This window comes from Gallus gallus, chromosome 5, assembly GCF_016699485.2.
Source record: "Gallus gallus isolate bGalGal1 chromosome 5, bGalGal1.mat.broiler.GRCg7b, whole genome shotgun sequence".
NCBI classification, from domain to species: domain Eukaryota; kingdom Metazoa; phylum Chordata; class Aves; order Galliformes; family Phasianidae; genus Gallus; species Gallus gallus.
Genome location: NC_052536.1, coordinates 45989959 through 46006244, shown reverse-complemented (window position 1 = coordinate 46006244; position 16286 = coordinate 45989959). Strand labels below are relative to the sequence as shown.

Below are 16286 nucleotides of genomic sequence, written 5' to 3'. Positions count from 1 at the left end.
GATGTTTTGTCTGTTTTATGACCCATTTTTCAAGAGAGTAAAATATACATTAAGACCAGTGCATAAAAATTATGTCCATTGTTAACGTAAAAATCCTCTAGGGATAAATACTACTTCTAGGTCCAGAATACTGGCACAGTAGAATTTAGTGAATTATGAAAAGGTAAGCCAGAATGAACTGAAATAGTTGACACTGTCACCAAACAACAAAAAAACCAGCAGTTTCTGTTTGAGTTGGAGATACTATAACAGTTGCTCCAAAAGTAATGCCTCCTATCTATTTCCATGGAAACTACAACAGGTAGGAAGAGCACAATAATATTATTTTACAGAGAAGACTCTCAGTTACAAAATACTTTTCAACACAGTCACTACACAACTACAGATTTTCACCAATGATGAACAAGAGCCTGCATGCCACACTTGTAAAAATCTGCACAGTCATCCAGAATGCGGCTTGTCATTTTTTCCCCACGTGGAAGAACTCAGTCTCACACCTTTGCTTCTGAAGCACTACCACACCAGAAGCCATTTTGTCAGACTGTTCCTCTACTGCCATCTGTCACATGGCAACAAAATGTAACTGAATATTCTGGTGAGATTTCCACCTCTACTGCCAGACCACCAACATATGCCTCTGATGTCATGGGCAAAGATAATAAAATAGAAGGCACTAATTTCTGAGCAACTATCACACTTCTCATTGAAAGTAAATTCAAAATGAACTACTGTGACCATTAGAAGGCCAAGCAGCTCAAAGTTCTTCAATACTAAAAAGATATTCCAAATCAAGAAACAAATTGCCTGATCTGTATCATTTTGTGTCCAGAAAAAAATCATTTATCTACAGGAAGAAACAAAAATCAATAATCTTCTTCCTTATTTTAAGCAAGAACACAAAGTATAAAACACAACTAACAGAAAATTTTGAAATCTAACTGACAAGATCACTACATAACTAAAGCTCTTTCCCTCAGATCTAAATGTTTTCTTCACAGAAGAGGAAGTAAATCCTGACATCTTCTGCCTTTATTATTAAAGAAAAACTAAAGAAATATCTTCCCATACCAGTGTACTTACATAAACATACATAAACAAAGCCATCAGAAACTACAGCCTAACAACACTTGCACATAAGACGACTTCTTATCATGAGTTTGTTCAAGACAAGAGAACTATTTAATGCACTGTCAGAAATATGCAGTAAGTCTCCATTCATAAATCTAAGCCAACACATCCCATCATTTACAAATGACTGAAACAGAGCTAAATACTACTACTACTACTACTAGATAATCCTTTTACATCCCCTCTTTTCACTTTTCAATATTATAGAGCGAAAGAAAGAGAGGAAACACTGGTTAGAACATGAGTGAAAAAAAGAATATAAATAACCAACAATACCTATGACAAGTTCCAATATTTAGTATGGATATTTGAGCTAAGTAAACATAAAATTTTATCCAGAAATATGTTCTTAGTGTCCAACTATACAGACAGTAATAACCTGTCTGAAATAAATGAAAAATCATATTCTAGCTTACCATATAGTATCACATACCTCTGTGCATCTCTCTGATTTGGAGTAAGTACATCTCTCCAGCTAAGCGTCAACTTACATAAATGGCAGTGAAAATACAAAAAAGTAAAGCTGGAATTGTGAGATGATTCATCATCTTTCTGAGACTCAGAAACTGCCAGTACCCCAAGGATGGTTACAATTGCAAGGAAGAGATCCAAATGACAGTGGGAGAGAATGAGCACTCAAGTCTTGCACACAATGCTACACCTAACTACGGTTACTCTTCAAACTGTGTAATGTCAGATAATTAGCATGGGAATTTTTTCCTAACTGTGAACTACCCTTCTTACACCCACCAGTTAAGAGTTTCATTCAGGTAGAACTCTGAGGAAATCTGTATATGAATGTGTATATTTCTATTTATTTTTGTCTTGTCATCAAAAAAAAGTGATAGGTTGTCTGTAAGATGGTTTGAAAAAGATTTATAGTATCTCTTGCTAAGAAAACAGAAACATTTTCTTCAGCATGTCCCAAAATGGTAAAAATCAGGTTAAGCAAGTTTATCATTCCAAAAGAACTGATCTGTGAGGCTACAGACAAAATGGGCAGAAGCAGTAAATCCAGTCACCTTAACAAAAGCATGAAGAAATAACGGTGAAGGGCCTAGCTAACTCCCTTCAGCAACACATTTTTAAGATCTCCCTTTAGTTTAAGGTGTTAAAGCAAATCTGAATTTGAGGTTTGAGCAGTTAATAACTAATAGGAAAAAACTTACTGAAGAAATTTATGAACTAGATTCTATCCAATGTTAATTCTTCAATAATACTAATACTGGTATCCTATAGGTCAGTAACTGATCAATACAAGTGGGTAAGAGTGAAAAAAAAAAAGTAAAAAGGAACAGGAAGATCCTCACAGAACTTCTCAAGCACGTTAAGAAAGTCTAGTCTTAAAGGTGCACTTTAGAGTTTCACCACCAAGGACTGTTGTCAATTACCTGAATATGAATTTAGTATAGTCACTTTAATAGAATTTGTATTCATCAATATTGTTTTAGGAAATGCTGAAATCTTTTTTTTAACCATGTTCTACCAAAATAAAATGTAAAATCTTTACCTCTATTCCATCAAAACATAGTTTAATAACTGGGACAAAAGCTTCTTCAACAGCCTAAGAAAAAGAAAAGTTGTATTTTATTTTTAGTATAGAGAAAAACAAGCAATAGCCAGATCTGAGCAATCATGATAAAATACTATATATACAGATGCTTTCTTCTGCTTCCAGATTTATTTGTTAGCTACATCTTTTTCCACCAATGAGGAACTAAACACTGATCTAATATGCACTACAGATGCCTTGATTTAACTTATAACCCACATTCACACCAGCCAGCTCAGATGATGTTACCTCTAAGTCCAACTTTTTTTTCCCCTCACTACCACTGTAGGTCATGACCAAGCTGCTTCTTCTCCCCTCTTTTCCTCTAAGCGTTCTAAGAAAACCTATGGATATTTTTATTTTAACAAGCATCTTATTTTCCATTGTTTCTGTAATCAATATTATATGAGAAATGACAAAAAGACAATTTTGTTCACATAAAAAAAAAAGCATCTTTTCTAAACAGGATTAACGAGATGCTCGAACAAATAGCATCCTTGATAAAAATAAGAAATATCATACCTACTCTGCAATCTCCTAGGAATACCACCTTCCTGAACTTAACATCTGAACTACATGCAGATACGCAGAAGAACTGTTTTTGTAAAAGCTTGAATCACAACTAAAGAAATTTACTATAAATTCTGAAAGCCAGATTATTAAAGAGTTCAGACAACAAAGCATTCAGAACAGTAGTTTCAGTGCACTTAGTATTACCACCAGATGTTTGCACTACACTGATGGAATTACTAAGCATGGGATGCACTGCAGAGACAGACAAGTTTATTTTAGGACAGAGTAGGACTAAACCAAAGTATGTTTAACATTTGCCAGCAATTATCTTCATCTAAGGAGAAAGAACTGAAGCTGAGAAATTTTACTTTAACCTCACACTATGAAAAATTAAAACTCCTCGTAGCTGACCTAGGACGAATTGTCATTCAGAGATAATAGAGAATAAAATTCCTTTTTCTGCTACTGTATTTTTCTTTCCTAGGAGGGAAATCTTCATCTTTACATAATGGCAATCTTGCACAAGCATCTAAAAATGCAACCTCAATTTTCAGATGCACAGCTGACAGACAACATAGAATATCAAGTAAATATCAATCACTGTAATAGTTTACATATGCATAATATTAAGAAGTATGCTGTTGTACTACTGTTTTTAAAACTTTCATCAAAAGCAAATAAACTAGCCTGAAGAAGATCAGGACACAGTACTTTTATATTTGCCTTCTGCCATAGAAGTCAAGAAAAAACTTTACAACACAGGGCCAGGAGATTTTTCTGCCATACAGATTTTGAAACTATTGTATCTAGTAAATGAAACAAAAAATAATTGCAGGAATCTCTAAATATTTCACATATGTTGATACATTTTGCAACAGTTTAACTAAAAATCCACAGCAAGCCTTCACAGCAAAGGTGCAATTACTTATTTAAGGAATCATCTTGCACTTTTCAACATTATCACTTCAGCCAGCTGTATTAAGCAGATAACATACCCTCAAATCTTTCACTTCTTCTTGCTGTTTCAGTTTTTCATAAAATGATGTGAAAAAATCACTTCTTTCAACATGTCTTGGTGCAACACACAGGGCATCGATATCAGCACCTGTAAGTGTTCATTGATGCAAGTAGGTTACACACACTTCACACACACGAAATGCCAACAGTAGTCAGATTTTTCTTCTAGAACAAAACAAAATTCAGCTTTTCTTTCTGTAGCTGCTCCCAGAGTTGACTGGGAATGACTTTTAAAAAGTTCATGCCACAAGACACACAATACATATAGACTTTTATTTTGCCATATTTGCAATAATTTTCAAAATGAACAAGCCATGAGAAGCCAAGTATGTAACCTTAAGCAACTTCCAATGTGTTCCTACCCCTCCGCACCGCCCCCCCCCCCCTCGCTTTTTCCAACCTACAAGAACATGGATAGATCCATGTTTTAACTTACAACGAAGATTAGAAGTGGCTGACAAAAATCTAACACTTAAGCATGACATTTAGAGATATGTCACTATCTCAGACACAAAACAGTTTGTATAATAAATGCAAATTTTACCTTTTGTATGGACCCCTAATCTATAGGATCCAAATGTAAAAATTTTTCCTCCAACATTTTCTATTACAGACTGTGGAAGATTCTAAATAGAGCAAATAAAATTGGTTATTTTTACTCCAGCAAATTATAATGGCGCACGTATTATAAAAGGAAAAATATCCATAAATTAATGTTATTACAGATTCACATTATTTTGAGTAGCAGTTCACTCCTTATATAGATGCTGTTTCTGATTAAAAGAGAAGTGCATTTTGCATCTGTGAAACTAATTTGTAACATCACAACTACACTCAACATTATTGCTTCAGTCTTGGTAATCATTTCAGCAGTTCTATACTTAGGAGCTTTAAAATATTACAGATGCCCAACTCACCTTTCTTAATGTTCACGTGCTTTAAGCTGACTTCAAAATTATGACATTTTAATTTAAAGCAACAGAAAAATATTATTTACAATATCAATGTTTATTAAATTACTTTCAGAGACATTAAGATTACATTCTTTAAGGTAAGACTGTGTTTGTGAGAATTGTTTATTTTGCAATAAAATTGTTCAGTTACATTTACTATCATAAAGATACTAAAATTTCTAGGTTTGTAGGTTTAAAGAACCTTTGAAGCCACAGCTTCACGTTGGCTGAAGACAGATATCATTTCAGAACAGGATGCATTATGTTACAATTCACTGGTAGTCACACAGAAAAAGACATGAAGAAATTGAAAACAAATTATTTTATAATGTATGCTGGATGAACTTCAAGTAGTTTCAGATCTTACACCAGTCAAGATCCAGTCTCTATTTTGTTTCCAAGGAACAACTTGTACATAATGTGCTTTGTTGTTTCATAATGTCCTTCTTTTTTTTTTTTTTTTAAATAACCTTGTACTTGTCTAAATGCCCATTTTGTAAGAGAAGCATACAGAATGAATACAACTCTAAATGTTCTCAAAACAAAAACAGCTAAAAAAAAACCTAGAGTTCTCCCCTCTTATGATGCATCATTTTTAAATTGGTACTATATTGGAAGTATCTCCTACAGCAATCTTAGACTGAATTATTTCAAGTAAAATATATCCATACCTTGCTTTCACTGATTTCCCGTATCCATTCCTTTACCAGGTTATTTAGTTTTCCCAAAATTAAAATCCTATTGATGAAACAGCAGAATCACAGACCACGAACATAAGAGCAAAGTAATACTTTTTTTTTTTAAGACCTTGATTATCATTATACGATGAATCGACCAGAGTAACATCGTAGATCTAATTATAGATCTCATCTTTAAAATACACTGAAACAAAGTCACTCTTAAAATAGTCACACCACTTTTATCTCCTTAAAGATATTTCAGTAATTTAAATTTTGAAGAAATGCAAGCATGCAAGGTCTACACACATTTTAGGTAAATGGATTCTATTCACTTTAAAAAAAAAAAAAACAAAACCTGACTAAACCACATGAATCTTAACGAACAGTGAGAAAAAAAAAATCTAAGAAGCTTAATAACAAGGAAAAGAAAAAAAAAAAAGATGAGCAACCAGAACAAAACAGTTATGGGAAAAAATGCAAGCCAACCTCCTATATTTAAAGGCTATTTTAATCTCTATGTTCTAACACACTGCTCTCGAGGGTAGAAAATAAATTCAATATTTCAGGAAGCTTTTAAAAAAGCATCTGAAAGAATGCAAACATGCTTGGGGTTCAGTTGTTAACCATGTGAATGTTGAGATAAGAGAAAACTGGCGCAACTGTGTTTACTCACCTGCGTTGCAGTTCTTCTTCCTCTTCAAATACACCGTAGGGTTTAAGGGTTTCAATCAATTTCTGGGTAAGCATGCAGTCAAACTCCTTGGGGGCAGCTAAACTGATAGGTGAGGTAATGCCATAATGCTTCTGCAGTTGCTGTGTTTGTGATCCCTGGGTTGTAACAGGACTAATAAAGACAATTAGATAATGTTACTGACAGAAACAACATATATATTTCATTCTTATCTGAGTAGCAAACATGACACATGCCAAGGAAAAAAAAAAAGCCTGCTGATAGTCACATCTGAGACCAACTTGTATTAATTCCGAGTTATTACAGATAGTGGTAGAATTACTTCTCTCTTGCACTGTTGCAAATTTCTGTGTGGCAACATCTTCCGTATCAGTTGCCTTTACACAGAACATTCACCTAAGTAAGAAAGCTTTGGCACATTCTGAGCTCAACAGCATCATATAGTTACCTTTAAAGATGACTCCTCTTCTGGCTAGCAATACAGGATGCTTTAGAGGAACAATTACATCTCAATTTTTATTGGCGGAAGTACTACGATTCTGTGAATCAAGGCTACATGTATGTTTTAGGTTGAAAGAAACCTTTCAAGATCATCTTTTCAAACTAAACAAAGAGTTATCAGTCAAACTTCAAGCACAAGGACAGTACTGAAGTCAACTCCCCAGATTTCAAGGTTTTGAGAAGACAGACAAGCAAGCAAGAGAGTTTCACAAGAAACACAGAGGTGAAGGTATCATAATATGAAATCAGTAACTGCCTTCTTAGATTAGCAGTACATGAACAGCCAGGTAGTTTTTGATGATCAGTATGTATTTGCGATACTCATGTTCAAGTACAGCCCTATTTTCAGAGCAGTAATTCAAAATTAAACGTGCTCCTATCAAACATGTAAGTGTTTGGACTCCAAGACTGCTGCATGCTATACTCATATAGTTAAAAACCCTTAAACTTGATCCACATCATAGAAATGATATATTCCTAACACATAAAATAGCCAAATTTTAACTGTTAAGAACTTAGTACCCTTGCTGCTTATATACTTCAGAGATGTAAAAACTACCCTATTTAGATGCATATTAAAGTAGCTCTAAATGTTACTTGCAGCATTAAAAACAAGTTTTATATGGACATATCGACAACTTTCCTCTAAGTTACGCATATTATACTCCTACCTTTTATACTTGAAAGTGAAAAATCACTAAGTATTCTGAAAAGAACATTTTCAGTAAAATATGAAACAAACTTGTTAACCAGCTATTACAAGACCAGCATTATAATCCCTCATCAAAACATATCTCAAGAAAAGTAGACATTAAATAAATAGCTATTTCAAAAAGCTCTTCCAACATATAAATCATTATCTGAACATTAAAGCAATATTTGTATAAAGATGCTTAATATTCAGTGTTACACTCTTGCTACACAACCTTATTCCTTCAATACTATAATGCAATGTTTGCATTTAACACCAGATGTACATAATATTTTACTAGTTTTGGCTCAGATTAGACATTAATACTTCTTTTTCATGAATCCAGCTATTCATTCTACAAGGGGAAAAAGCTCTATTATCAATTTGGTCTCCTTCAGCTTTCATAAAATCTAAAAAGCAATTTGTCTCTGTAAGACATTCAGACTGACCGCTTCTATGAAAGTCTCATTCTTGGCAAATGTAACATTCCCTTGTGTATTACTGTATTATCACTCCTCCATGTTTACACATGACTGCATTACCAAAAATAAAATAAAACAAAACAAAATAAAATTTTCAGCCTACCTACTGCATTACTAAGAAAAACTACTGCACAACTTTATTTTCACTTCCATAATTTCTGGTCATCATCTGCTCAGGACTTAATTCCTCATTTTTATGAAGACTGAAAATTAATAAAAGCATATCAACCCAAACTGACCCAAACCTACAAAAACAAGTATAACTTTCCACAAGTTAAACTGATTTAATCCAAATGATTTTGAGCCCAATAATTTGTTCTATTGCATGCTAAGCTTTTCCGCTAAGCAAGTCCTCGCATAATTATCCTGGTAAAACTGCCTGTTAGAAAAAGGAAAAAAAGGAAGCAAAGCAGGAAAGAAAAAATACCAAAAATAGTACATAAAAATCAACTCTAAGTAATCATCTCTGAGAACGTTATTTAACACATCTGCCTCCAAATAAGGTTTTAATTGCCACACAAATAATTTGGTAGCAGCTGAAACATTCATATAGACCTTAGGACTTTTTGTGAATGAAACCACTTCTGGAAAAAAAACAAACAAACAACTGATGTTCAGATGAATTATTTAAAGCAGTAATTCAAGTTAAGGATAAAGTAAGTTACTAAAAGATTTCTCGTTTTAAAGAGAAACTTCTTAGAGATGTCAACAGAAACATTACTTTCAGCCACTTGAAAGAATCATACAATAGCCCAAGTTGGAAAGGACTCATAAGGATAATCAAGTCCAACTCCTGGCTCCACACAGGACCACCCAAAAATCAGACCATATGTCTGAGAGCATTGTCCAGACTCTTCATGAACTCCAGCAAGCTCGGTGCCATGACCACTGCCCTGGGGAGGCTGTTCCAGTGTCTGACCACTTGGTCACAAAACATAAGGTCTCAATACATAAACATCCCTTGCATGTTATGCACATTTTCAGTTATACCACAAAGCAGATAGGTAAATTTGAACTAAAAAATCTCTGTCCTTTTTTTTTTTTTTTTCTAATTAGCATTCTTTTGAAATGTTGCAGTTTATTTTTACACGTTTTTAAACCAGTAAGTTAAAACAATGATTTATGTGCATAATTTTTCCCCCATAGACTCTCTAAGCTTCAGTCATCCATAACTACATGCAATTCAACAGCTACTACACTTCACTTAAAAGTCTGATTAAACCCAGATTGGCAGAAACTGTTTATATATTAAAAAAGACTCAGCTTTACTCTGACATAGAAACAATAAAGCAGACTTCTGAAGTCAAGTCAGTAATGACTGAGTTCTCTGTTGACATCTACTGAAGTTAAGGACAGTCTACAAGCTCGTCCACATACGTGTAATACCTCTGCTATATCTTTTGCAGTTGTAAGAGCAGAGTGTAACTGGTGTGCCATTAAATGGAAGTTAGAGGGAAATGGAGACTCTGTGGCCAAGTTCTGTGAACCACAGTAGTTCCCTAGGCAACTGTAGGTGTCCACGGTATAGGAGAACCTGATGTACTGACTCTAAGAACAATGCTGGGATGAGGAATTGGTGGTACCAAACTGTTTACCTGCCATCCTGGCCAAAAGTCTGTTAACTTTTTGACAAAATGCCATCCTCTGGTGAATTTTGCTCATTATAATACCAAGACACACCTCCATCCCAGAAGCTACCATCCCAAAGGCACAACCACTCTCCACTGAGCATGCACTCTGAATTTTTTATCCCATCCCTTTAAAAGCAAGGCATGAGAATTTTATACCAATCAGAATAAAAGCATGTAATGACTAGCATGAATCAAGCTCCACTTGCAAAATAAGAAATAGTATGAAGTGGCTTACGAGAGAGAGAAAATATGGGGGAGGGTACCACTTTAGACAAGACAGGACATCACTGGCTCATGGGACCCGTTGACAGGCTGAGCCTGTCTTCCACCTCTATACTGACACCTACAGGAAAAGGCTCACACACTCCACTATGCTGATGGAGAAACTTAGTAATCTCTGCAGAGCTTGTTTTACAACCTAGCGCACTTGGGACCAGGCTGTATTATACTCTTAGTTCTTTGCATGCACTTTGTGTTATTCTTGGTTAACCTCACATACTCTGAAGATAGTGAATTATCACCAGCAATCTAAAAGAATCTGTAATCTGCTGCTAATAAACTGCACCATTCACTAAGCTAGTCATGTGACTTTGCATGGGCATGGCCAAAATTCTTTCAGAGATCAAGCCATGTGAGTTTTGATTGAACACCACTAGACTAATAAGGGAGTTGTGAGTTAGCTCACATTCATCTATTTAAGTGACAGCAAATCTTCGAAATAGTAATATAACAATTAGAAGTATACGTTTCTGCCTCTATCTCAGATGAAAAAACAAATTTCAAATAAAGCATTTGCTCATAGCTTTATAAACAGAAAATAAATCATAACTGAAAAATAGAATTTAACATCATGTGCTTATTTTTAATGTTGTATTCACTTTGCATTTTAGCCAGAAAATACTTAACAATCCTAGACCTGTACCGAATTTACACACAAGGAAAGGACAGGCAAGCATCAACACTAACCTTCTAGCTGAGAGGATTAGGGAAGTTAAGTCCCTAGCATTGGGGGTGGGAAGGCTAGTCAAGTCAGTTTGCCATTGAAGTTAAGCATTAACAAAAAAACAAAGAGTACTAAACTAAAACAGAAAGTCCCAACCCAACCATTCAATCTTAACAAAAGGGGTAGATTTGGTAGGCCCCATCAGAGTCCAGCAGACAACTCAAACCATGCTTATTTACTTATTCATTTTAATGAGACTAAACTTTTAAGATCATGAAGATTACGATATTGTTTGAGGCTGATGTTGTTTATTTCCACACCACATAAACACACAAAGACCTGGCTCTTGCGCTACTATGAATATAAAATACTTGCCAATAATACAGTACAAAAAGTTGCAGAAAAAAAATGTAGACTTATATTAAAGACTGTGGCTCTTGCTTTATTTTGTCCTGAACTTTTAAGGAGCAAATGCTCTTCTAGCAGTTTACACCATTAGCAAACTGCAACACAGATACAATGGTTTAATCTCAAAGCATGCAATAACTCATATTCAAACATTAATCTCAAGCTCTCAGAAAAAAACACCTGTAACGTAGTTTTCCCCCCTACTAGCCGCTTCACACACACAAAGTTCTAGTCTATATTAAGTTTACAGAAACATAGCTGAGATACTTTTCCTTTTCCTTCAGAAACCAAAACAGGTCATATCTTACAGTTGTCAATAAATACTGAATCAAAAAGAGCAAATCCAGGTAATACAGCCACAGCTGAAACCATTTTACAACAGTGCAGAAAAAAAACAAGTTATCGCGTTATTATTGTGTCCAGACACATACAGCCAGCACTGATGAAACAAGAAAAACCATAGGCTGCCCTAAAATAGTACCAGCAACCCACAGGAAGTTAACTTTAAATGTTTAACTTCAGTCAGGAATTCTGGCTCAGTCTTGCCTTCAGATACGAATATACATCTTAAGCACTCTCAGTAACTATCCTCTCTATTTGCCCCCACTGACTACATCAGTAAAATCCAGTCTGTCTTAAATACTCATAAGCCACCTAAGTTACATTTCTGAAGCAATGCTGATCAATCAAGTGGGGCTAAATTCACAAAGCTCAAGCTGCGGTATGTTAGATTTCACAGAATGCCTTAACAAGTTTTGTTTATTTTGAAGACTTCTTCACTAGGGATTGGCCATGTCAATTTCAGATTGAAGTTTTTGTTTCATGCTAATGTATTAACCACTACACACAAAGTTTCAGGAATATAGGAAAAGTGAAGTGTGCACAAACCCATCACTGGGAAACACTCATTTCACCTTAAGACAGTCCAGCTGTCCTTTCTGAGCAAAAGGTTTTAAAATTCAGCAAAAAATAAAGTGCGTAAATTGCCAATATGATACGTTCAAGGCACCTAAAGCAGATGCAATGACAAACCACAGAAGTATGGAAGAAGAGATTCAGCTATGGCAATCATTCCCAAGATCCCTCTGGCTCATCTGTCTGGGACAGTCTTTGTACAGAATAGCAAAAACAGCACATCCAGACACACAACCATCCATGACATTCTTAGTAACAACAGCTTCTGCTGTTCTTCTAGTTTAAACTGCTGAAACTTTTCCTGGGCTGCACAGGCAGCAACTGAAGGGGGGAGGGGGAAAGCTAACCCAAGAGATATTGCTATTCTTGAGACAAAACACCAAAGGTAGTAGTCTGAGAAATTCTGTAAGGCTGAATATCAGGAAGCAGCAAAGATAGAAATCAGATGAAATGTTTCAATATTAAGAGATTAACTTGCCTCCAAGGTGGAATTCACCCATCCCAAAATAACTGCATTCCCAAGTACTGTGTTGTACATCTATGTCCACAGGTATCACTTTTTTTTTTTTTTTTTCCTGGACTCACTGTAGAAGACTGAAAACTACTGCAAAAGCACCCATTTGCCGTATGGTTCCTACTGTACAGCATCCAACAAATTCATTTTCAGCTGAGTTTTCCATGACTTTCCTCTTGACTATCAAAGCTTTAAGGCAGTTTTCTTCCGAAGCATGTCTGGTGCTTTCTGGAGTTAGTAAGCATTTAATTCAGTCCAAAATTCAGCCTATAAAAACCCGAGCTCTGTTCAGAAACACAACAGTTATCTAGTCCCATACATGGAGTAACACCTTTTATAAACCTTTCTACTGGAAAAAAAACCAAACCACTGCCCATGCCCTAAAACTCTTAAGACCAGTTAACACACCAACAACTTTCACAGCACTTCTGACATGTAAGTGTTCAGAATGCTGATTCTGTGTACTTTTTCCCTTTACAGTTAAAGAAAAAAAAATTGTTGTTTTTTTTTTTTTAACAAAGATTTTTACAAAGACTTAGCAGATGCGTAAATTCAGCATAGAAGCTTCAGATGCAATAACATCACTAGTTTAACAAGAGACAGATTCATACTGCTATTTCTGTCTGGAGAGACAGAAAGGCACAGGTTACACGAAGAGGCTGCATCATCAATTTATGGAAACACAGCAACTACCTCATTAATCAATGAAACTTTTTCCCATAAAATCTCACCCCCTCTGAAATATATGAAGCTCAGTGAGCTTCATTTCTCCCTGCCATCCTATGCTCTAGATAATTCTCACCAATGACTACTCTTTATCTAACGGTTCACTAAGATGTATCTTTATAACAGAAGAAATATTCACTTTTTACTTTTGTTTCCATCAGGACCCTTAAAAAAACAAACAAAAATCACTACAAAGTTAGTTGCATAAAGGAAATCTCTTCTTTTACACAAGGAATTAATGAGAATCATGGTGAACACTCCCAAGTCTCTAGTATACATTTAATGATTTTATTAATGACGAAAAGGCTTTTTCAAAAATACCAACTATTGGCATCAATGGAAACTGAGTTTGCTCTCTTACAACTGAACCGCTTCATATGCTGCACACTTGCTGAGAACTTCAAACTCACACTTTTGACATAAAGACTTATGAAAGCTGCTGGTTATGAGAGGTCAGCCCTGACTTGGCTTGTCAATAGCAGACAGCAACCTCAAATATAAAGTTTAAAGGGGGGGGGTCTTGAAAGATCAGGAAGTGATCTGCAGTTCAAACTATACAATGTTTACTTAAGAAACTGTAGTTAAGGTATCAAACTTTGACTTTAAGAAAAATGAGCAAGGAATTCCACACCTTTCAAAGTAGATCATTACTGTTCCAATTCATTCATTAGAAGTAGCACAAAACTTTGAATGTTGTTATGAAACACTTGGAATTTACACAGTCACAGCAAAATAAACTACAATGAAAGCTGACAGAAAGTGTCTGACTTTCCTGTTTTCCTTAAGAAACAAAGGAAAAAAAACAACCAATGAATTAAAAAAAAACAAAAACAACCAAGCACACTTCAAAGTTTCTGGCAACTTTTTGTTCCTATAACGAACACGTGCAAAGCTTATCTGTGAACACACTGTGTTCTCATTACACATACCCCAGAAATTTCTTGGGATGACCATTTTCCCTACTACCTTCACCCACTGTGTTGATCCTATCACAAATTTTTGTTTCAAATTATCTGCACCGCGATGAATAGAGCAGTATTTTAGATTCAATACAACAAGTACAACAAGCAAACCAGGCTATTCGGTACATGAACTCTACACACAAACAACAACAGTGACTGTAATAATTCCAAATTATCTGGAATTCAACGTCCCACCCTCTCTCAAATATACACATACCTTATTCCTAGAAGTCACCTGACCCCCTACCCATCACTGCTACCTTAACTTGTTCAGGATATATAATCTATCAACGCTTGCATTGTGGAACAAAGGAGTTTTCTCACCTCAACAGCGTGCCGTCAGAACGGCAGCAAAAGGAAAAAAAAAAAAAAAAAAAAAAAAAGAGGAAGGGGCGGAATAAACGGAAGCGGTGAGGAAACAAGGCCAGAGCCGCGTCTCCCTTCGGCCCTGCAGGCTCCCGGCGGGGTGCCGGCGCGGCGGGCCCCAGGCACGAGGCTGCGTGCAGGAGAGTCCGCGGCCCCGCGTGGCGGCGGGAGGGGCGCCAGGGGGCGCTGTGCCCCGCAGCGGCGTGCCGGAGTCACAGCGGGCCGGGGGAGTTCCGCAAGGACAGGGGCTGGGCTGGGACCGCTGGAGAACCGCCGCCTGAGTCTCCTACGCCCGCATAACGAGGGAAAATCGCTCGCTCGGGGGCTGTGGGAGACACTTCGCCGGCATTCCTAAAGGAAAGGGAAGCTTCGCGTTTGGCGGCGGGATATAAACACGCGCAGCGCTCCCGCTTGATGCCGCCTGACCCGGTGTTCTGCGAGAGCCCCGCGCACATCCCCTCACCCTCCGGCCGCCAAAAGACCACCAAAGAGACAGCAGCGATAAAGTAAAGGCCGCGCCAGCGTCTCCTCCGGTGCGGAGAGGAGGCAGGAGCGGGGCGGGCCGGGCCCGCTGCCCCTCACACTGCGGCACCGGAAGGGCACGCGGCCGGCGGGGACCGGGAGCGGAGAAAGGCGAAAGGCAGAGCGCCGAGTGCGGGCCGCGAGGCGCGGGCCTTTAAGTTGCTCAGCGAGGGTTCCAACTTACAACGGCATCGTCTCTCCGGCTCCTCCTCCTCCTCCTCCGCCGCCGCCACCACCACCGTTGCCGCCGCGTCTTCCCCTTCTCCCTCCTCCTCTTGTTCTTCGTCCTCCCCCACCGCTGCCGCCTCCGGACCGGTCACTCGCCCCGCCGGGAAGCGGGAGCCGTGACCATGGTAGGGGCCGGGGCGGGGGCGAGGGCTCGGAGGGAGGAGAAAGCCCTTCGTTGGGCCCGGCCGCCGCCGCTTCACTTTCCTCTTCCCCTCCGGCCTTCTAACATGGCGCCCGGGCGCTACCACAGCAACGTTCTAGAACGGGGGGGGCCCTACGCAGCGGCGCGGCCACCCCCGCACGGCGCGCACGCTAGCTCGTCCGCGCACGCTCAGTTGGCCGCGGGACCGGGAGGCATCCTGGGAGCTGTAGTTCCGGCGGGAAGTGCGCCGGGGTTTGAAAACAAAGCTCTAACGGCCGTGAGGCGGCGCGTGCGCACGGCGCGGCGGGGCAGCCTCTAACCTCGGCGCCGCCGGGCGACCCCTTTGAAGGGGTTGCCGGGAAGGGGGCGAAGCTCTGACGGAAGGTTCCGCGCTGGCGCCGGCCGGCCTGGGCAGCGAGGGAGCCTTTAATTGCCATGGAAACTAATGCGGCGCCGCTGCAGGCGGTTCGGCTCCCGCACCCGTGCCCGGTGCCAGAGCCCTTGAGGCTTGAGAAGGGGCCGCCTGCGGAAGGCCCGTCCACCTCGTTTCGTTGAATAAAGGAGGGAATTCTGTTCAGCCTAGGCTTAGCTTTTGTTCCTGCTCACCTACATCAGACTTATTTTCTTTTTTAAATCCCACACAGAGTACAGAGACCATTTTCTAACAGTAAGTTATGAAAGCTCTGTCTGCAGTAGACTACATCTATCTCAGACACTTAGA

At 38.3% G+C, this 16286-nt stretch overlaps 1 protein-coding gene across 7 annotated transcripts in view; it reads right to left on the bottom strand.

Moving 5' to 3' along the window:
- PAPOLB (poly(A) polymerase beta) overlaps positions 1 to 15664 on the bottom strand; it is a 41309-nt gene extending 25645 nt beyond the window's left edge. For 5 of the 7 annotated variants that reach the window (XR_003075208.3, XM_015287288.4, XM_015287291.4 and 2 more), the window contains exons 1-6: positions 15380 to 15659; positions 6517 to 6687; positions 5835 to 5901; positions 4755 to 4836; positions 4189 to 4298; positions 2639 to 2692 (exon numbers count right to left, since the gene is read on the bottom strand). Coding sequence is in view for 6 of the 7 variants with exons in the window: in XM_015287288.4 (XP_015142774.1) it covers positions 2639 to 2692; positions 4189 to 4298; positions 4755 to 4836; positions 5835 to 5901; positions 6517 to 6687; positions 15380 to 15387 (492 nt within the window). In the remaining variant the exon portion in view is untranslated. Of the gene's footprint in view, positions 1 to 2638; positions 2693 to 4188; positions 4299 to 4754; positions 4837 to 5834; positions 5902 to 6516; positions 6688 to 14631; positions 15293 to 15379 lie in introns of those variants that run through there. The other 2 variants (NM_001198601.4, XM_046941449.1) reach the window with 2 other exon arrangements.
- Between the last annotated feature and the right edge of the window lie 622 nt (positions 15665 to 16286).